The 22,824-nt window shown below is 44.8% G+C and overlaps 1 protein-coding gene across 2 annotated transcripts in view; it reads left to right on the top strand.

Annotated features, from left to right (window-relative positions):
• Positions 1-22,824, top strand: part of BFSP2 (beaded filament structural protein 2) — a 63,155-nt gene continuing 40,331 nt past the window's right edge. For both annotated transcript variants that reach the window (XM_020987293.2, XM_078151598.1), the window contains exon 1: positions 1-500. In XM_020987293.2, the coding sequence (XP_020842952.1) occupies positions 42-500 (459 nt within the window). In that variant the 5' untranslated portion in view covers positions 1-41. The remainder of the gene's footprint in view (positions 501-22,824) is intronic.

Below are 22,824 nucleotides of genomic sequence, written 5' to 3' on the forward strand. Positions count from 1 at the left end.
ACAGAAGGGAGAGGCAGTGCCCGGCAGGCTCCAGTGCCAACATGCCCTTCCCAAGGCGTCGGTCTTCATTCTTGGGGTCCCACCCCTCATCCAGCCTTGAGAGTCCAGGGGCCTCAGGCTGCCGGGTCAGTGTGGTAGGGAATAACCTGAGCAGCCTCCCCAGACCTCCCGGGGTGTATGTGGGGGCAGTGCCAACCGGAGGAGTGAGCAGCCTGGGCACCCGTGTGTCCCGCCGGGCCCTGGGCATCAGCAGCGTCTTTCTGCAGGGTCTGCGGAGCTCGTCCACAGCCCTCGCTCTGAGCCCAGGACTGGACAAGAACAGGGGCGTCTTCTTCGAGTCCCTGAATGGCTGCATGGTAGAATACATTGAGAAGGTCCATGCCTTGGAGCAGGTGAACAGGGAGTTGGAGGAACATCTGAGGGTCTACCTAGAGAAGAAAGCCTCTAGCATCAGCAACTGGGGAGCCCTGCGAGAGACCTGGGAGAGCATCTACCATCAGGTGAGTGGGGGCGGCTGGCGGCCCTTGGAGGCTGAAGACCAAGGCAAGGTCAGAGCCCAAAAGGCTTGGGAAGGGGGGGTGCACCCCACCACCAACACGGTCCTTGGATGTCTGTTACCCGGCACCCCAGGCACTGATACTGCAATGAAGGGAAGGCTAGAGCCAAGCCATCTGGGGAAAGAAAAACACATCCATACACATATGAACTAATCTACATGTATATTTTTAAAAACTAATTTCTCTGATTTTATGCTGTACTGCCTCACCCTCATTCATCTACATTGAGAAGCAGCCTGGTGTGGTGAATAGAGAGCTGGCTTCAGAATCAGGCAGACCTGGGTTCAAATCCAACCTCTGACACCTACTGTCTGGGTGACCTGGGCAAGTCACAACCTCTGCTAAGTTGCAGAGCAGATACTGACCTGCATTGGTACAGAGTTTCCTCTGGGAATTCCTTATACCAGTAAAATGATAGGCCTAGTCTCCACCTCCCCCCTTAAAAAAAATGAATTCCCATAAAGTGCATGGCTGTATCTCCAATCTCCTCCACCCTCCCCCTGCTCTCTCCATCACAACTGTCCTAGACTATTAGAACAGCATCCTAACTGGCCTCTCTTCCTCACCAATCCGTCCTTTACCAGCTCCCCAAATAAATCTTCCTAAGGCACAAGTCTAACTACATTATTCCCTTGCTCAAAATAGTTCAGATGTTGGGAAATACAAAGGCACAAATGAAGTATTCTCTTCCCTCTAGGAGCTGATGGCTCCCCTGCTGGGGAACTGAGCACGTGCAAAGATTAGCCAATAGGAGCCAATTTAAGGAGAATGAGGACATTAGCAAGTGGGGCGGAGGGAAGGACTGGCATGGGATATTGAAAGGGCTAGTAGAGTTTCTGCTCAAACAGCATTATTTTGACAAAACTGGGCCTGTTGGGGAATGGTATCAAAGAAATGAGTTAATTTCATTAACACAAGACAGCATTAGTACACATCTTTTAGGTCAGCAAACATAGGTAGATTTACCTAAATTTCTTCTAAGATGACACTTCTACCTGTAGAAAAGCCCAAAATTCAGCCAATCACTATTCATTTGGGTCTATGTGCCAGTAAGCAGCCAGATTGCTTGATTTTTTTCAGAATAGATTATATATGTATAGACACAACCTTATAATGGGGCTCATCAGTCAGCAAGTATTTATTAGATCTGTAGATCCAGCCCTAATCTCCCTCTTGAATTCCAGTCACCCAGGATCAGCTGCCTATTAAATATCTCCTCCAGGATGCCCCATAGATATGTCTAACTCAACACTTCCAAAAAGGAATTCATTTGATTTGCTCCTAAACCCACCCTTTCTCCAGATTCCTTAAACCCTCCCTATTTTTGGTTGAGAGCACCTCCATCCTCCAAGTCCTCAAACTTCATAACCACTGAGTCAGCTTCCACTCTTCCTTTTCCCTCATCCACATCCACATCATCCCACATCTCTCTTGCATCCACCACCTTCTCTCTGCTCATCAGGTCACTATCCCAATGCTGGTCTTTGCTGCCAGAGGACTACACTGACCTCCCTACTTCCTGTTTCTCCCCTTTCTGATCTATTCTCTGTACCGGTGGCAGACTCAGCCCACACCAACATAGCTCTCCAGTGCAGCCTGAACCAGGTGAAAATGTAAGTGGGAAATGTTTAACAAAATAAATAAAAATACAATTCAACATAGATGTTAATTTGTGATTTTCTAGGTCAATATGCCAATTTCAGAGATCCATTTCTATTTGAGTTTGACACCAATATTCTGCACAACTGTCAAAATAATCTCCCTCCACACCTCTTGACTCCCTGTTGTATATAGGATAGAGTATAAATTCATTAGCCTGACATCCAAAGTCTGGAGCCAACCCACCTCTCCAGACCTATTCGACATTAGTGCCCATCTCGTTCTTCATGTTCCAGCTAAACCAGACTCCTGAGCTGTTCATTTATCTCACTCTGTCTCCCACCTCCAGGCATTTGTAATTTCTAGTGCATACTCCCTCCACATCTTTGCCCATTGAAATGCCTCTCTTTTCTCAATAATCATTCAGTCAACAAGCATTTATTAAGAGCTTCCTAAGAAAAAGACAATGTGCTAAGCGCTAGGGATACAAAGGCAAAAATGTGATGGGGAGCTTGCATTCAAGTACATGGCCGGGTGTTGCCTCTTTGATAAAACTTTCTCTGAATCTTCGCCCAGAAGAAAGTGAGCTCTCTCCCCCTCAGTTTTCTTAAAACCATTTTGCCTGAGTCTCTCCTTTGCCTTATCAAGTCTACCTAATGTTATACTGATTTCTGTTCATATCACATTCCCCCCTCCCCATTATAATTGTGTCATTTTTCATCTTTGTATTTCCGGAAGCTAACGAGGTGCTATGAACATAGTGAAGTTTGAGATGTGGAAAAGAATAAGAATGGAATGAGATGAAATAGTGTGGAAGGGAGGGGAGGGGAATGGATTAGGATGGAATAGGATGGGATGGAATGCAATACAATAGAATATAACAGAATGCAATGGATTGGAATATGAGGGAAGGGAGAAACACATCAAGAAGGATTGCTTCCTGTCCTGTAGTATAATGAATTCAAAATCGAAGTCAATCCCACCTTTAGCAGTATCTTTTGGGGTCTGTTACCTAGAAACAGGGCCAGTGACTGGATAAGCTAAAGGGAGAGTTAGATACAAGTAATATAGATAAAGCCTTTCCACGGTTTGTTCTTTTAACTGAAACATAGTTCTGTCCATTTGTATGTTCAAGGAACTGAGAAGACATTGCAGATGTTTTCCTACCCATCCTCGGCATCTTAACAAAGGATGTTGAGAATGGGTCAGTCCTTCCTTCCTTCTTTCTATTTTTCCTTCCACTCTTCATTCTTTCCTTCCTTCATTTCTTCCTTCCATCCTTCCTTCCTTCTTGCTTTACTTCCTTCCTTATCTCAAATGAGCTATTTGCAAAGAGGTTTGTGAATTTTGAAGTGCTATATCAATGTTAGCTGATATTATTGCTTCTGTCCTTTCTTTCTTGCTCCTTTCTACAGCAGACTAACCTTCCTAATTCTATTTTTCTTAGACTGATATCAAATTCAACCAATTCAACTCAGCCTTTATAAAGTGCCTACTAGTGTTAGGTCCTAGAGACACAAAAATGGAATCCTGCACACAATTCCTGCCCTGAAGGGGGTTTGTTTAACTTCCTCTGAGGGTTGGGAGGGGAACACAGCTAAGTTCAATACAGTGTTCAATGGACGGTACCAAATGTAAACTCTGATCTGCAGGATATCTACTCTACATCTCTTTGATCAAAGGGAAAGATGACCCAGAGGACTGTGGTAGGGAAATACAGGACTGAATTATACATTTGCCATGGCCAACCCACAGGATGGATAGTTGCCTAAATCTCAAAGAAACCAAGTGACTTCCCCAGCTCGAAAGTGCCAGAGGCAAGCTTTATCCTGATGACAAGTCTGGCACTATCTGCTCTCCAAACTGGTGCCCAGGTAATTGAGAGTTGAGATGCTGCATCCTTCTCCTCTGGCCCCCTGGCATCAGCAACACCTACAACTACTGCTGCAATTTCATTCACGTGGGTTTCCTTTTTCCCTTAACACAAGCATTTAATAAGGATGAACTTAGCAAGACTCACTGAACTAGATATGTAGTTTACCGGCTTTCTGCCAGTTTTTAATCCATACAACAGTGTTGAGTCCAAGCCAATTAGAAGGAAATTTGCAAGTTAAATTTCATTATCTGAGCGCATTAAGTGACTTTCCTGAAAATCCCCCATCTCGCCCTTCTGCCAGCTCTCCTGTTAGTGACAGTCATCTACCAAGAGGGGCAGATCTTTCTGGTTTCTTGGTTCAGGGGCAACCCCTGACCAGGAAGGCAAGTTCAGTAAAATGATGATTCACAGACCTTTCTTTTCCTCTTAAAATCAAAGAAAATCATATTCTCTCGTGGGATCCATAGATCATCCAATCACAGACTTCAAGCTGGAAGAGACCTCACAGGCCATTTGTCCAACGCCCTCATCTTGCTGAGAAGGAAATTGGAAGGTTATCATTGTTCAGTCATATCAGTCATATGTGACTCTTCATGATCCCATGTACCATACTGTCTGTGAGGTTTTCTTGGCAAAGATACTGGGGTGGTTTGCCATTTCCTTCTCCCATGAGTTAGGGCAAGCAGAGTTACGTGACTTGCCTAGGGTCACACAGCTAGTTAGTGTCTGAGGCAGGATTTGAATTCAGGTCTTCCTGACTCCAGACCTGATTATCCACTAAGCCAACTAGCTGCGTCTTTATTAAGTACCTACTATGTGCCAAAGCACATGCTTTACAAATATTATCTCATTTGATCCTCAAAACAACCCCGGAAAGCAGGCATTATTTTTGTCTCCATTTTTCAGATGGGGAACCTGAGAGTCACACAGCCAGCAGGTGTCTGTGGTCATATTTGAGCTCAGGTCTTCCTGACTTGAACAGCGGAGGGAAACAGAACTGTGAAGTTTGGATTCAATCAAAGGGCTGCACCTGAGGACCTAGAGGGGCACATGTGACCTCTAGGTAGTAAGTTCCCAATCTCTGCGAGTAGACCCTGCACTCTACTTACTCACTGTAGCGCCACCTAGCTGAAGCACAAGGAAGTTAAGTGATTCGTTCAAGGTCGGTGTCAGAGGAGGGATTTGGACCCAGGTCTACCAACTCTGAAATCAGTGCTTTTTTCTTCCCATAACAGTAGTTGATGACCAACTATCAGAGCAGTATATACCTCTGGAGGTATTTTTGTTGTCAATTTATTGATGCTCTTTGCTTTCTTACATCATTGTAATTTTCCAGTAAATGTGTGGTCCTCCCAAAAGAACTCTCCTTTACAAAAGAAACATTTAAAATAGCCATATCTCAGTAGTGGAGAGACCATTGGGCCTGGAGTCAGGAAGACTCATCTTCGAGTTCAAATCCAGCTTTAGACACTTCCTAGGTGTGTGACCCTGGGCAAGTCACTTCCCCCTGTTTGCCTCAGTTTCCTCATCTGTAAAATGATCTGGAGAAGGAAATGGTGAACCATTCCAGTATCTCTGCCAAGAAAACCCCAAATGGGGTCATAGAGAGTCTGACATGACTTAAATAACTCAATAACAACAACTACAAAAGTAGCATTGTAAACGGAGAACTCTCCACCAAAAAAGAGGGAGTGGGCTTCATGTTCTTGTTCAGAGTTCTTTCTCCAGGAGGGCTGGGCCCACCCTGATGCAGCCGTCCACCTTTGCTTAGGACCCTCCGTGGCCAGAAATGCTTCATTCTAGTAGCTTCCTTTGTCATGACATCTCAGAGTGAAGAAAGTGCCTTTCTACCAGGAAAACATCTCAGTGATGAGTCAGGGGAGCTGGCTGCACTGTCCTGCTCACCAGCTCGCCTCACCATTGCTACACAAGTAGCCACAGATGCTTTTTTTGAGAAGGGCAGTGGCCTCATCAGGCTTTTGGAACAATATTTGGGCAGTTATCCAAAGAAAGGGGTGAGATTGGAGGCAATTATGGAAAAAACAAATCATAAAGAAGAAGGAAATGATGAAGGAAGAAGTGAGGCAGAAGGAGAAAATAAATCACCCAGCCTACAAACAAAATGACCAAGTAGTCTGTGAAAACAACTGAAAAGGTGGTGGGAGCGGGGAGTGGGATCACCAAAATACATCCCCTTTATAAAGGCCCGAAGGAGAAGCTTTCACTTTATTCCAAGATTCTTTTCTCTTGCTTTCAAGTCATTAAAATTTTCTAAGCCTCAGGAACTCATAGGATTTCTCAAAATGTTTTATTAAAACATTCACATTACACACAAAAACAAAACCCGTTCACAATGGACCCCAATGTACCAACTAAACTTGCTTAGTAACTATTTAGATTTCAATTAATTTCAATGCAATGTTTTAGTCACTCCCTCAATAAGTCCTCATCTGGATCACAGATCAAAGGTAGAAAGGAAAATATCTTGTCATTTTACAGATGGGGAAACTGAGGCCTAGGAGAAGTTAAGCAACTTGCCCAAGGTCATACAGGTAGTATGTGGCAGAGCCTGGACTTGAACCCTGGGCTTCTGACCCCAAATTCAGTGCTTTTTCCAAGACAGTTATTTTTGGGGGGTCCTTTTGTTCTCATTGACCTTTCCTCTTCTCTGGCTATTGATACATCCTCCATTCTAGCCCATAGGATTGAGAAGAGGCCCTAAAGATCAACTACGTTTCAGTTACTCATTTTACAAATAAAGAAACTGAGGCCTAGAATGGGGGTCATGCAGGTAATGAGTAGCAGAGGTAATATTTGAACCCCAACCCTGGGACTCCAGGTCCAGGCCTCATTCCATTGTACCATGCTGGGCCTTTTTTTTTTCTTTATTAAAAGTGCCCTAGATGTTTAATTTTCTCAGGCACTGTCCCCTGGATGCCCTGGCTACCCTCTGATGGTCAATGGCTCCCTGCTGCTCCATCTGTGGTCACTTAGACATTGTCTTTTCATGTACCATTCCTTTTTGTCTAGATGAACAAGACACAGGGAAGTCCAGTTGAGCCAGGCCAGCTTGCCTGGCCCAATGCACGGGCAGCTTTCCAAGGTCCTCGGGAGTCACTGTAGTGGCCCTGAAAGGCATCCAGGAAAATGGCTTTCACATGCAAATGGCGACTAATTTCTCATCTACTCCTTCCCAATTAGGCTTCATTATTACTAATATTATTATTATTATTTTGCAAAGTAAATGGAGCTGATAATGGAAACTGCCGTGAACTTTGGAGCCTTCTCATCTGGAACCGAACTAGGCAGAAACCTGGTATTATTCAGATGGCTCAGGGCCAAGAGGAGGAAGGGAAAAGGTTATGGTTCTGAAGCAGGGGAAAGAGAATGGAACAGGGAGTCAAGAGACCTGGGTTCGAATACTGACTGTCATTTGCTAGTGGAATCCGTGGGTAAGTCATATTTCCTTCCCAGGCATCAGTTTATTCTTTAGCAAAAAGAAGACATTAGAACAATAAATAAAATTTTTAAAAAGAAGATACTATTGCAGATAATCTCTACAGGAGCCATATCTAGGAATTTCTGTAAGGAAAGAGAAGAGGGAGGCCATTCGGGGCATGGCCACCAGAGGGAAAGAGGCGCACCATAGAATATTTTGAGGTTTTCAGGGTGTCAAAAGATGAGCTCCTTCAGGGCGTTGAAAGACTAGCTAGTTCTGCAGGGAAGGGAGAGGGGGCGGGAGGGCTGGTGATGCAGCCATGGGGAAAGTGAGGAAAGGAAATGCAATCCAGCATAGTGTTCTCTGTACCCACTAAATTTCAGTGCCCTAGGGCAAAGTGCTCCTTGCCCTGCCCTAGTCATGCCCTCAATCTCTAAGGTTCTTTTCTGCTCCAACAATCTCTCAATCTATAAGCCCAGATCATGCCAAGTGTTAGGAAGCAGGGGAAAGTCTGAGCAAGGCCTCTAGGGTGCAGGTCTTCGGATTTTACTGCTGAGTTCTAAGTAGGAGGAGAAATTGATGGACTGTGTGGGAGAAAACACTAGATTAAATCTGAAGCTGCAGAGCCCATTAAGAGGAGGAGAAGGGGGATAGTGTAGTCACTGAAAGGTAAGTAGATCTGACTTTTAAATGAGGACGGATCGGAATAATTTCTCCTGGTGCTTATGAGCCCTGCTGTGCATGGGCTGTAGTATTCAGGAGGTTTGTTGTCAAACCCGCCTGTTTGTGGATGTGCTAAAACAAGAAATCACAATTAGCACCAATCCTGAATCTTTTTTAAAAGATGTGGGAGCAGGGCAGCTAGGTGGCAGAAGGGATAGAGCCCTGGCCCTGGAGTCAGGAGGACCTGAGTTCAAATCCAGCCTCAGACACTTACTAGCTGTGTGACCTTGGGCAAGTCACTTAACCCCAAATGCCTCCCAAAATAAATACCTGAGATCAGGGAGCAAAGTGAAAGCACAGGGGTTTTACAACTCGATGAAATGACATCCTGATGTCATGGAAAGAACTCCAGATTTGAAGTCAAAGGCAGACCTGGGTTCAAAAATAAAAATTCACACTTGTATAATCCTTATAGCAACCTTGCTAGGTAGGCACTATTATTACCCCCATTTTACAGATGAGGAAACTGAGGACAGAGGTTAAATGGGTCGCCCAGGATCACACAGCTAGAATGGCAGGATTCAAACTCATGATTTCCTGACCCAAGGAATCATAAGGACCCAGATGTCTCACAAATCCTGGCTCTGCCTAGCCTGTGACCTGTCTGACCTTGGACAAGTCACTTCATGGTTCAGTTTTCCTATCCGTAAAATGAAGAGGTTGTTTTTAACAAAATCTCAGGTTTGGAAATGACCTCAGAGGTCATCTCGTCCAACCCACAGCTGAATCTGAATCCTCTCTTAAACGTGCCCAACAAGTGACCATTCAGCCTTTGCTTGAAGACCCCTGAGGATGGGAAACCCACTGCCCTCTAAAACAGCTCTTTCTATTGCTTGGATAGCTCTAATGGTTAGGAAGTCTGATGAAGACTTCCACCCATTGCTTAAAGGGTAATAGGGAGCCTCTGAAGATGTTTGAGCAAAGGAGTGACAGGACCGCAGAAGAAAGGTGTAGCGTGGAGTTCCCTATTCTCAAGGGGCACCCTTACTAACAGAGAGAACACACAGGAGACTTCCCAGCTACAAGTCAGATGGAAAGACCCTGAGGTCCTTAGGGTACAGCCACAAGGCAGAATCAAGGCCAGGAATCTTCTCGAATGTCCTATCCTTTGGTAAAAGTGCATGTATTGAGCATCTGACAGTCTAGTCAGTCCTGTGGTGGTGAGAATGTCCTTGTTGTGGCTGCCAAAAAGGCAAGACTGCATAGCAGCTGGAGAGGCAATCCTCAGGTCACTGGCATTTCACAAATGGCGGTCCCCAGGATGTTAGTGTTAGCAGGCTGGGCTAGAAGCAGGCCCAGTGGCCATGGGGGTGCCGCTCCTCTCAGGATTCTTGGGTGTACTTGACCCTCGGTCACAGCTGACTGTTAGTTGGTGCTGTTGGGGGTAGGGATGGTGGACCCCTTCCCATCAAAGTTGCCACGATAGATGATGCCTGTGGGGGCTAGGCTGGAAGCAGGGCTGGTGAGCTTGGGGAGTGGGGCGGCCCTGCTGTTTCTGGGGCTCTTGGGTTCACCTGTCCATTGGTGGCAATGGGTCAGTAGGAAGTCGTGTTTTTTTCCATTACAATATCCTATTTCAAGGATGTTGACAAATTGAGAGGCATCCAGTGGAGGGAAGGTAACAAGATGGTGAAGGAACTGGAAACCATGGGACAAGAGAAATAAGTAAAAGGACTGACAATTGGAGCTATCCAGAAATGAAATATGGGGCGGGGGGGGAGTGCCTTCTCGTGGATTGTCTTCAGGGGTAGTCTTGTGGGTAGATCCCTCATCAGGGATTCCTGCATCAGGTTTAAGATCATAGATTTAGAGTCAAAAAAAGGATTTTTGAGGCCATCTCAAGCCCACCTTCTTCATTTGACAGATGAGGAAACTGAGGCACAGAAAAGTGAAGTAACTTTCCCAGGGAAATATAACTAGGCAGGCTTTGAACCCAGGTCTTCCTGACTTCAAATCCAGTGCCCTATCCACTATGCCACCAGATTAAACTGGGTGACCTCTGACCCTTGAGGTTTCTTTTCTAACTTTGAGATTCTCGAACAGGGTTGTTTAGCCTGGAGTGAAGACCGAGAATGTACCTGTTCGTTATGCACAGTCACATTAATCAATAAACATTCATTTAGCTCCTACTATGTATCAGGCATTGTGCTAAGCACTGGGGATACAAAAGTAGGCAAAAGACATCCCTGCCCTCGAGGAGTTTATAGTTCAATGTGTGAAGGGCTGTCATGGCAACCAGAAAGCAGAACTAGGATCGAGATGCAGAATTCAATTCAATCCAGTTCAGTAAATATTGAACGTATACCATGTACCTATACAGCACTAGAAAGAAAAAGTTAAAAAAACCCCAAAAACCATAGTCCCTGCTCTCAAAAGAATTTATAGCTTAATAAGAGAGTGAAACATGAACCCAAATAAATATAATTAAAGTTAATTTAGCAAGTGATTTTTTTTTAAAACCAGGCTTGTGTGAGGAACTTCTACTATGAAAGCAAGTCAGCCCCTGCTTAATGACTTAGAATTTTAGAGTTGGAGGTGGGGAACAATGGAAAGTTTAAGTGATTCATCCAAGGTCACACAGTCAGGAGCTGTCAACCCCCCCACACACACCCCTTTTTTTGCCTAAGGAGACAGACGTTTAGAGAGAACTCTATCAGGGGCAAGATTTGAATCAGGTGTTTCTGGCTCCAGGACTATCGCTCTATCCACTACACCATACTGCCTCTCCTGATAAATGGTTAAAAGGTCAGGATTGGGGAGGAAGGGGTCATTCTGAGCTGGGCCAGGGGGGTAGCTAGGCAAGGTTCAAGAAAGATAGGCTGACAGAAGACACTAGAAGGTGAGGTAAGTCTTTGTGAGAATTTCCCACAGAGCCAAGCTGGTCCTTGTAGGAAATAGTGATGTTCAGGGAGTCTGTTTCAGGCCAGGGTGACCTTTGCAAATTCACGGGGGCAGAAGGGGCAGGATAAGAAGAGGAACAGGGTCTTAGCTAGAACCTGGAGTACAGGGAGGGAAAATAAACATGAAATAAGACTGAAAAAGTAAGTTGCAGCCAGACTGTGCAGGGCCTTGAATGTCAGGCTGAGCAGTTTTAAACCTGAAGGCAGTGAGGATACTCGATACATACTGTAGGAAGAACTTTACTGGCATCCAGCGAAGTCAATTAAATTTCAGTTTGGGTGTCTGACACCAATTCGAAGAAGCCAAAGCCCAAACCACCAAGCTCTGGGTTCCCCTTCCCTCTGTCTTCTCCCTCACCTTGTTCCATCTTTCTCTCTCACCTTCAATCTTGCCCTCCCTGAAGACTCCTTTTCTCCTCTTCACAAGAGCACTCATCCTCCCTATCCAAAAATCAAGGCTAAGCCCCACACAGCTTCCTGTGATGTTTCTGATGCCTCAGGCTCTCGTCTCTCCTCGCTAGGCATCCAGAAAGAATAGTTTATAGCCTGCACCGAGGGTGTGCTGGAGCCGGCTGGGACCAGTTCAAGAGAGTCAATTATTAAATTTTCAGTGTGAGCATTTACACCTCAGAAATCAGCAAAAGCTACCAATTAGGGCTTGATTTATTATCTTGTCGGCTGTCTAGACTTAAGAAAGTTATAAAGAAAATGTTATTAATGCATTTTTTTCTGGAGAGCAGGTGGTTAAACATTTATCAGCACATCCCTGGAACAGTCTCTCTACCAGAATGCTGAGAAAATGCAATTTGGTTTCCCATCTCTCACCACGGACTCAACAGCTATCGCTCTTCGTCCTTTTGTCCTTTTTTCATGTCCTAGTTGTTATTCTGATCCTGTTTACTCTTCACACAAAACCTCTGGGGTCGACCCAGACATGTACACTTCCTTGTGTCCATTTTGGTGTCTGACAAAGAGTACAACTGGGGGGTAAAAAGCTCTGGTTATTCTAACTGCACAACAGGAATCCGACTAGGAAGTTTTCTTCTTAGGATGAGGAAGAGATCTCAGTCTCAGGCCAAAGGGTAGAGGAAGTTAGAAAGGTTAGAATTCTCTTCTCTCACTTGGAAGGGGGTGTGTGAAATGAGCTGACATTAATTCGATTTTATTTGTAACCCAAGAGAGAAGAAAACAAGCATTTGTTAAGTGCCTACTATGTGCCAGGCAATGTGCTAAGAGCTTTACAAATATTATTTGAGGGGCTGCTAGGTGGCACAGTAGATAGAGCACTAGCCCTGGAGTCGGGAGGACTTGAGTTCAAATCTGGCCTCAGACACATAACACTCACTAGCTGTGTGACTCTGGGCAAGTCACTTAACCCCAATTGCCTCACACCAAAAAATATACACACACACACACACACACACACACACACACACACATATATATATATATATATATATATATATATATATATGTATGTGTATGTTTATGTACGTATGTGTATATATGTATGTCTATGTGTGTGTATATGTACATAGATATAGATATTATTTGAATTGATCCTTGTAACAACCCTGGGAGGTAGGTGCTGTTATTGCTTCCACTTTACAGATGAGGAAACTGATGTGGACAGAAGGTTAAGTGAATTGTCCAGGGTCATGAAGCTAGGAAATACCTGAGGCTAGATTTGAACTCAGATCTTTCTGATTCCTGTGTCCCATCCACTTTATCATCTACTGTGTCCCATCACTACTATCTATGGCAACACAAATAGTATCTGTGTCCCCTCTGCCCCATTCACCACCCCAGTTAAGCCCCTTACTACCTCTCTCCCAAACTATTCCAACAGCCTCCTAACTGGTGACATAAATGCCAATATAATCTTCCGAATATATAAGTCTGGGCATGTTGTATGGTGGGAAGAACTTGTGTTTCTAGAATTTGGTTCTAGAGTTCTAGAATCAAAGGCCTTGAGTTTGAATCTCAGCTCCAACACTTACTGCCTGAGTGAATTCTGGAAAAGTCAGTTCATCCCTCTGGATGTCCCTTTCCTTACCAGTAAATGAGAAGGCTTGATGACCTCTGATGACCCCTTCCAGCTTGAAACTTATGATCCACCAAAACTGAAGATTTGATTTAGAAAAACAAAATCTGGCTTGTTTATTATCTAACTAGGGGGAAATATATACATATATATATATATATTATATATATATATATAATATATATATATTATATATATATATATATTATATATATATATATTTATATATATATATATATATATATATATACACACACACATATATTTTTGTTTTTCTCATTGTCAAAAGAGCAGGTGCAGTTTATTGCCTCCACCATGTTATTCAGTAGAATTGAGAAATGATTCTGCCCTTGGAAAGGGTCAGCAAAGAAACACAGGGGACCCAGGGATGGAAATGCCTTTCACAATTGACCTGCTATGAGAAAACAACTGATTCTTTTCTTTCCTCCAATGAGAGCCAACAATGAATTCTTAAATAAGCGTTGGCGGGGAACCAGGCTCCTTGGCAAAACTCAGCTAAGGTTTAGCTTTCATAACCTCTCACCTTCTCTTTTATATGCTGGCTCCCTTACCCTACAGTAATCCTCTCTTTCACACACTGAGTAACCGCTGCCCTCTGAAGCATCCCGTGTGCCTCCCACCCTCCAGCACCAGTGGAAAAACTCTCATTCCCTCAGAAGCTGCCTGCCCTCTAGTTGTCAGAAAGTAGCAAATTGATGAACTAATTCACGCTAAGGTATTAATGACTGATAGCTTAGAGGACTGATTTTTCCCTGATAGAATTTCAGGTAGTGTATATGGGGGGGGGACAGGGTGAATAGAGTAGATATTCTCACCCCCTTTCAATAATATACATATGTATATTATTGAATATGTATATGTGTATATATGTATATATATGTATATGTGTGTATACATATATGTATGTATATGTATATGTGTGTATGTGTGTGTGTGTGTGTGTGTGTGTGTGTGTATATATATATATATATATGTATATGTGTGTGTGTGTGTGTGTATGTATATGTGCTTGTGGTCTTCCCCAATAGAACATAAGCTTCTTGTAAGTAGGGGCCATCTCATTCTTTGCATTTGTATCACCAGCACCTAGCATGGCACCCCCCATGGAGGATAAATGCTCATTGATGGATTAATGGCCTACACTAATGTTTGATTCAAGCAGAAGTTGGATTGAGCACGGCAGAGTTTCACGAAATCCTTGGCCTGTCTTCCAGATTTAGTCACCGTCCAGTAGCAGGACAGAGTCAAGATGACTGGTGACGTCTCAGGATAATAACCCACATTTATATAGTACTTCATGGTTTGTGGAGTATTATAAATAAATATATATATACACACACACACACCACACACACACACACACACATATACATCTTCTTTAAGCCTCATCAATAAGTACTATCAGTGGTATTATTGTCCCCATTTTACAGATGAGGAAACAGAGGTACAGAAGTTAAGTGCCTTGCCCATGGTCCAAGGTAGTGTCCGAGGTAGGATTCAAACCGAGGTCTCTCCTGACTCCAAAACACCAGCACGCTCTCCACTACGTACCATGCTGTATCTGCTCCCCAGGTTCCATTTTGGGTGCGGAGGGGCAGGATAGTATAACCTTAAGCATGGTATAGTGTAGGGGATAGGCCTTGGAGTGAGGAAGTCCTGCTTCTGATCCATAGTGGTTCCATGACCCTGGGCAGCCAGAGCTAAGTGAGAAAGCCGGGCTATGCCATGAAACCTGAGCCCACCAAGAACCAAGAGGCAAGCCAATGGTCCTCAGCAGGAAGTAGCCACCCCCCCCCCAATCCCAATGCTGACACCCTGGGCAAAATCTCCAGCAATAACTGTTGGAGGGCCACCAGGCAAGGCTTAGAGAACCACTGGACAGATGGGGACGGAAAGCCTCACCAGTGGTGCTTTAACATACAAGATGGAAGCCTCCTTGGAAGGCGCCGGAACCTCAGGAATTTCTATTAGTGCTAAGGACAGAACCAGGCCTGCCTGACAGGAGGAAGACAAGCTTTTGATCAACCAATCCTGAGTACCTGGACTTGGCATAGGTACACTAGGAGCACTGAGGAATACAAGGCCCCTTCTCTGAACACAGGCTCACTCTCCATCAGCAGCATGTAAAGAAGGCTGGTGGCCTCCTGCATCCTGGCTCTCTAGCCGATGCTACTAAGGAAACCCAAGATTCAGGACGCTGAGCCTTTGTAGTCAGCTCTTCCCTGTTCAACTGTCCAGCCCCAAGGCCAGAGTTTTCTTCCATTTTTCATGTGGATGTTATAGATAAGCAACGAGGTTCCCAGGAGACGGATGGGATCTGATGCTGCCTAGCAACTCACTTAGACCTTGAGATGTACCTGCTCCCTTTTAATCTCCTGCTTTCCTGGTGGACTCGCAGTCTGGAAAAGAGGGATGCTGGAGTGAAAGAATGCCAGCCTCAAAATCTAAACACTCAGGTTCAAGGACCAGCATTGGGACTTAATAACCATGAGGTAGCTGGTGATGTGATGAATAGAGCATCGGGCCTGGAGTCAGGAAGACTTGGGTTCAAATCTGACCTCAGACTCTTCCCAGCTGCATGACCCTGGGCAAGTCCCTTAGCCTCTCTTTGCCTCAGTTTCCTTGTCTGTAAAATGAGGATTATATCAGCAGCCACCTGGCAGGGTTGTGGTGAGGATCAAATAAGAATAATAATTATAAAGCTCTTAGCACAGAGCCTGGCACATAGCAGGTGCTTCATAAATGTTTGTTTCCTTCCCTTCCCCTTAGGTGGAAGGCTAGACCTGGAAGGACCTTAGAGATCGTCTGCTCCAATTTGGTTATTCCACATGTAAAGGGGAGGGGGAGTCCATGGACCCTCCCCAGACTCAGCTGGACCTAATCAAAGGGTATTCATCTCCCTGAAGGTTCAACTGACTGGAGAGATTTGTCAGACCTCTTTAGGATGTGAGAGCACCTTTTTCTGATGGAGTGAAAGAGAACAAGAGGGATTGGCTGAGGAAACTAATTAACCACGCCCTCCCCCACCCCCAGTTTTAACTAGTTAAGCCCTGGTGAGAGAAGAGTTCCAAGCCAGGAACCAGAGAGAGGTCTAGAAAGGAGGAATTTGCTCTTGGCTGGTGGGATGAGGAGAGGAAAGGGATTTCTCTCTCCTTCCCCCCATTCCCAGCCCCCACTGGCCATGTTACTTGGAAATGGAAAGACTCTGGATCCCGCAGGGACAAGAGACCAAGAGAGATACCCAGAGTCAGGCTCTGGTCAGAGGAAACAGCTTCCAGGAACCCTCACCAACGAGTGGGGGAACTGAGCTCCTGAGAAATGAAGAGACTTGTTCAAAGTCTCACAGCTAGTGGACAGCGTAACAGGGCAAGTCATTTTACCTCTCAGCCTCAGTTTCCTCATGTGTAAAATGGGGACAATCATATTTGCACCATATCTCAATAGGATTAGCTTGAGTCATGCCCTAGCTCTTCAAGGTTTACAAAAAAGAGGTGTGCTGGTTAATGTTTAACAACCACCTGGGGGGCGGGGCAGGGTGGGGCTTTGCGCACTATATACTTTTAAGACATCTGCATTTACTTGCACTTTTTAAAGTCTAGACAAACAACAAAACAATAACTCCAGTCCTGATTGGGGGAGGGGGTGAATTTCGAGGTAGAAACGCTCAAACTGAAATTTTAACAATTGGCTCTCTCATAAGCCAGTTTGAGGTGACTCCAGCATACCCCTATTTATAAGGCATATTCTTAATCCTTAATATTAAGGTCATTCAACAATTCAACAATGAAGTACCACATCACTGAGAATGTTCTCATTTTAGGGGTAAACTTTAGCTGTGCGGACTAAGGTTGGCTGTCTAGCAGTTCATGATACCCCCAACCAGCAAACGGGGCAGCAGCAGAATCCACAAAGGGCAAGCCCATCTCTGCACCATAGAGCCTGATATAGGAGGGACCTTCCCTTCTGGCCAAGATACCCCTCTGATTTCCCCTTCCTTCCTTTGGGTCAGGGATAGAGACTCTTTCAGATGTCCAACCATTCTCTCCCCTGCCTCTGTCTTCTCTCATCCCTCTCTGTCTCTCCCTCTTTTCTTCTCTCCTCTTCTCTTCTCTCTCACCTGTCTCTCCTTCCCGCTCTCCTCTCTCCCTCTCTCCCTCTCTTCTTCTCCTCTTCTTTTCTCCCTCCTCTCCCTCTTTCCCTCTCTCTCTCCCTCTCCCTTTCTCTCCTCTCTTCTTCCCTCTCATTGGGTGTTTGAAAAACTTCTTCCGTGAAGTCTTCCCACCCCCTCCCCACTCCCCATCACAAGAAGGGAAGGGAGGACAGGTGAGGTGGTGTGCATATAGAAGACAATAACAATAACAATAATAAATGGGCCATCTGTGTCCTTGAGCCTCAGACAATGTCTGCTGGGAACTGCGGCTAAATGCTTTTTATTTCTTTCCCTTTATCCCCCTCCCAGTTCTTTCCCTCTCTCTCCAAAGTCCAGCCTTCATTTTTCTTCCCTTTCTTCTCTTTTTACCTTTTTCTTCTATTTTCTTTCTTGCCATGTTTTTTCCTTTCAAACCAATCTATAATTTAGGCCTCCCCATGGTTCCTACTGCCCATCCCCATTGATTGTGCTGGTGCCTTGAGTTGCTGACTGTTGGGTTAGAAGGAGCTCTGTATCTTCTGGGAAATGAAGGGGTCAATCAATGGAGTCCTCAAATAACTCGATGAGCTTACAGAGTGTGACCTTTGGTCTGACATACCTAAGGGGTGCCCCTCTCAACCTATCTTATGTACCTCCCTCTCCCCTCCAATGAAAACCCTCAAGGGCAAGGACTGTTTCTTTTTTTATTTTTGTATCATAACTGCCTATCACAGTGCTTTGCACATAGTAGGTGCTTCATCAATGTTTATTGAATTTAATTGTATTTGCAAAACCTTAAAACATCACGCCAATGTCAACAATTCTTATCATCATCACTGTGGCCCTGTTCTAGTAATATACTGTTCTGAGAGTGGAGGCCTTGGGCCCAGGCTCTCATATAAGGGGACAGAATGTGGCCATTTTCTACAAAAAAACTGACAAAGTGAAGATGGTTTAAAAGGAAGGAAATAAGCATTTGTTAAGTGCCAAGCACTGTGCTAAATGCTTTACAAATATTGCATTGAGCCTCACAACAACCCTGTGAAGTAGGTGCTATTATTTCTACTTTACATTTGAGGAAGCTGAGGCAGACAAAAGTTTAGTGATTTGCCCAGAATTACACAGCTAGCTAAGTGTCTGAGGCTGGATTTGAACTCAGGTCTTTCTGATTCCAGGCCCAGTTCTCAATCTACTGCTCAAAAAAATTGCTATAGTCCTGTCCCCAAGTACTGGTGTTATAAAAGGATTTGCTGTTGTTCAGTTATTTTTCAATCATGTCTGACTCTTGTGACCGCATTTGGGGTTTTCTTGGTAAAGATACTAGAGTGGTTTGCCATTTCCTTCTCCATCTCATTTTACAGATGAGGAAACTGAGGCAAACAGGGTGATGTGACTTGCCCAGGGTCACATAGCTGACAAGTGTCTGAGGCCAGATTTGAACTCAGGAAAAAGAGTCTTCCTGACTCTATCCACTGTGCCACCTAGCTGGGGTGCCCCCTTTGAGGATTACTATTACTAATAATAGCAATAGTAATAATAACTAGTATTTATATAGCACGTTAAGGTTTGCAAAGTGCTTTACGTGTGTTAAATCATTTGTTTAAATACCACACAGAACAATAAGGTATGCTGGGACCTTCTCTCTATAATCTGTGATGCCTCAGCCTTCCTAGTTTCCCCCTTTCTTCCTTTGTCATAGAACTGTCACACGCACAGAACAAAGAGCTCATGACTGATGCTTGCCTGAGCCTGGCGCTCCCCGGTCCTCGCTGCTCTAACCAGGATGCACATGACTGGGCTCAGACCCAACTCATCAAGCATTTCTGGTGGTTACTTGAAAGTTTAATAGCTGAACTGCGGGAGGGGAGAGCAGCCCCTCCAGGGCTTGGTTTTTTAAGTGAATTTGATGCTTGAAAAATGTGCCAGGCCAACAGTCCTTGAGGCTGACATTCTTGAGCCTGATCTAATCCAGTAACTCCTTGGGGAAGCTGCTGCATCACTTCCATTCTCCCCCTTAGCAAGGCTTCTGACTGATACCTTACTTCATCAATTTTGGGGGTGAGGCAATTGGGGTTAAGTGACTTGCCCACGGTCACACAGCTAGTAAGTGTCAAATCTCTGAGGCCGGATTTGAACTCAGGTCCTCCTGACTCCAAGGCCAGAGCTCTATCCACTTCGATACCTAGCTTCCCCTCATACTTCATCGATTTTCAGATGACCTAATAGTCTGGAGTCAGGAAGACTCAACTTTGTGAGTTCAAATCCAGCCTTAGACACTAGCTGTGTGACCCTGGGCAAGTCACTTCACCCTGTTTGCCTCAAGTTCCTCATCTGGAAAATGAGCTGGAGAAGGAAATGGCAAACAACTCCAATATCTTTGCCAAGAAAAGCCCAATGGGGTCACAAAGAGTGAAACATGACTGAGGCAAAGTCAAGTGACTTGTCCAGGGTCACACAGCTGGTACGTGCCTGAGGCCAGATTTGAATTCAAGAGGCTGAGTCTTCCTGACTCCAGGCCTGGCACTCTATCTACTGCACCACCTAGCTGCCCCTAATAACAAACATTTATTAAGGACCTACTATGTGCCAGGCACTGTGCTAAGTGCTGTGGATTTAAAAAAAAAAAGCAAAAGAAAGTCCCTGACTTCAAGGAGCTTCCAATTTAACGTGGGAGACAACTGCAAACAAATAAATGCAAAGCAAGCCGTGTAAGGGGTGAATGGGAAATAATGAACAGAGGGAAGGCCCAGGCACTAAGAACGGTGGTGGAAGACTTCCTGGAGAAGGCAGGATTTTAGTTGGGACTTAAAGGAAGCCGGGGAGGTCAGCAGTCAGAGCAGAGTTACTTTCTACCTGTGTGACCCCTCTCTGGGCTTCGCTTTCCTCTTCTGTAAGATCAGAGAATGGGACCAGGTGGTCCCTAAGGCCCCCACCAGCTCTGAATCCTCCAGTCCAGAAGGGTCTATTTCACCACGGTTACCCCCAGCTGATTGCGTCTGCTCCCTGATTTCCCCTTAAGCACACAGAAATTTTATATACCCCAAGACAAACCAGTGATTTCTGACCAGATGGCTTTTTTCATGCCACCTCACGTATTGGGAAGTGATTGCTTCTTCAGGGACTTCTCAATTATCTCAGTCTTTGCTGTTTTCCACCATGGACAAATCATTTCCCTCCTCTGAACTTCTGTGACCTCATCTATAAAATAAGGGGATTGGACTAGGGGGGCCCTTCCACCTCCACAGTCTGTGATTCTCCTCTTGCCCCCAGCCACAGGCTCATTTGTTTAGATCTACCTCTAGAGGAGAAGACGTAGCATCCAGATTAATCATTTTCCTTGTCCTTCGAAGACATGGTAGTTAAATTAAGAATGGAGGAGAGTTGTTTGGGTACATGGGTCAGCCCTGATTGTCCTGATTCTTCATTACGACCCATTTTTGGACGGGCGCTCTCCTCTGGCCCAGATGCTCCAAGAGAAGCCAGAACAACCATTTTCTGTCACAATATGGAGAGGGGGAGAAGATAAAGCCATACCTGCCCAGACACACTCTGCAATGTGCCAAAAGGCCTTGAAAGTTGCTCATCAAGGCTGTTTATGGGTCAGAATATAGGGACTACTTAATGATCCAAGACCAGAAGAGGGTCCAAGCTGGGTCTACATGAGTTTGTTGCAAATGACTCTTAAGTCTGTAATGATTCCCAGCTACTCCCCATAATTCCATTCCCATGTGGCTGCAGATGAAGGTATTCCATCAGATAAGATGGCTATCTTAGGCCCTTGCAATTCTGTCTATAATTCTATGAAGCAGTTAAGAGAGTCAGTGTCTGTCTGATGCCCTCAGGAGAAAACTCTTTTGACAAATCAAGGAGAAGGAATGTCAGTGGCCAACCACACCTGAAATATCCATGGAGTGTCCTGCCATCATGGGTCTATCTATGTGACTTTGGGGCCTCAGTTTCCTCATTTGTAAAAAGTGGCTGAACAAATAGCTAGGAGCCTTTCTAGTTCTAAAAATGGTGGTTCCAGCTTTTGTAGCCAAAGTTTCTACCAGATAGGACTCTATGTCACAACCCTGGGGCTCCCACCTGGTGCAGGATTCTCTTGGCAGATGGAGCCACCTGCTGTCTATTAGCTGAATTACCTTGCATTCCATTCACCAGCTGCAAAACGCTCCTCGTGACAGAGCCAAGATGACTGTAATCACCCCCTTGCAGGGCTTCTCCCCAGCCCAGAGCCTGGCATCTCCCACCATGCCGGGCGGGTGCAGCTGGTGTCGGAATTTCCATGACAACTCCCAATTTTCTGAGGATTGTAAGTCAACCAGAAAAATGTCATTCTTGACTGAAATGCTGCATACATTACATAGGGAGTCTATTTCTGTTACTTGTCTGGGAGTGGTGAAGGGTTTTTTTTCCCCCCTCTCTTACAAATGTGTAATGGAGGGACCTTGCTAATTTTTTTTTCCATTTGTGGTAGTTTCATTTCATAGACTCATAGGATAAGAAAGCAGGAGCAAAGGGACCTCAGAAGCCCAGAGAGATGAAGTGATTTTGCCCCAATTCATATACAGGCAGTGAATGAAAGAATCAGGATCTGAACCCAGGCCCTCTGATTCCAAATCCAGAGTTCTTTGTTTTTAAAAAGCCAGGCATTCCAGCACTTGGGTAATCTCTGCACGATTATAACTTGTATTTTGTTCTATACATAGATTTAGTGGGGGGGAAGTGTCTCTCTCTCCTTGGACCCCAAATTCCTTGAAAACAGGAACTTCAAAGGTCAAATACAATTGCATAGAAAGAGCCCTGGTGTGGGAGTCAGCTTCTTATAAGTTGTGTGACCCTGGATGAGACCCTTAATCTCTGTCTGCCTCAGTTTCTCATCTGGGACAATGATCCCTGCTTAAGACAGTTGTGGAGAGGCTGTGAGCTGCCCTTCTGTAAGGAGAATCTGTGTTGACAAAATCACAGATCAGAGTGTTGAGTGAGAATCAAGTGATCCTTGCCATACCTACTTCACAAGGCTCTTGTAAGGAATTAATAATGATAGCCAACATTTATACAGCACTTTAAGGTTTGCAAAGCGCTTTACAAACATTAGCTCATTTTATCCTCACAGCAACCCTGGGAGGCAAGTGCTTTTATTAGCCCTACTTTACAGATAAGGAAACTGAGGCAGAGTCAGTGACTTGCCCAGGATGACACAGCAAGTAGGTGTTTAAAGTCATCTGAACTTGGATCTTTTTGCCTTCACGTCCAGCACTCCATCCAATTAGCCATCTCACTGCCCAGAGGCAGAAAAGTCACTTACCTGAGAGATGGGATGCAAATGTTGTATAAATCTTGAATCACTTTTTTAAAAAGTAGTAAATCATGTATCTGCCCCAGAATCCAGATTAGTGTTATTCATAAAACATACATTTGGGATACACATAGGTTGATGTTCAGTCATATCCAACTCTTCATGACCCCATTTGGAGTTTTCTTGGCAAAGATACTGGAGTGGTTTGCCATTTCCTTCTCCAGCTCATTTTACAGA

This window comes from Phascolarctos cinereus, unplaced genomic scaffold, assembly GCF_003287225.1.
Source record: "Phascolarctos cinereus isolate Bilbo 61053 unplaced genomic scaffold, phaCin_HiC Scaffold_1;HRSCAF=81, whole genome shotgun sequence".
NCBI classification, from domain to species: domain Eukaryota; kingdom Metazoa; phylum Chordata; class Mammalia; order Diprotodontia; family Phascolarctidae; genus Phascolarctos; species Phascolarctos cinereus.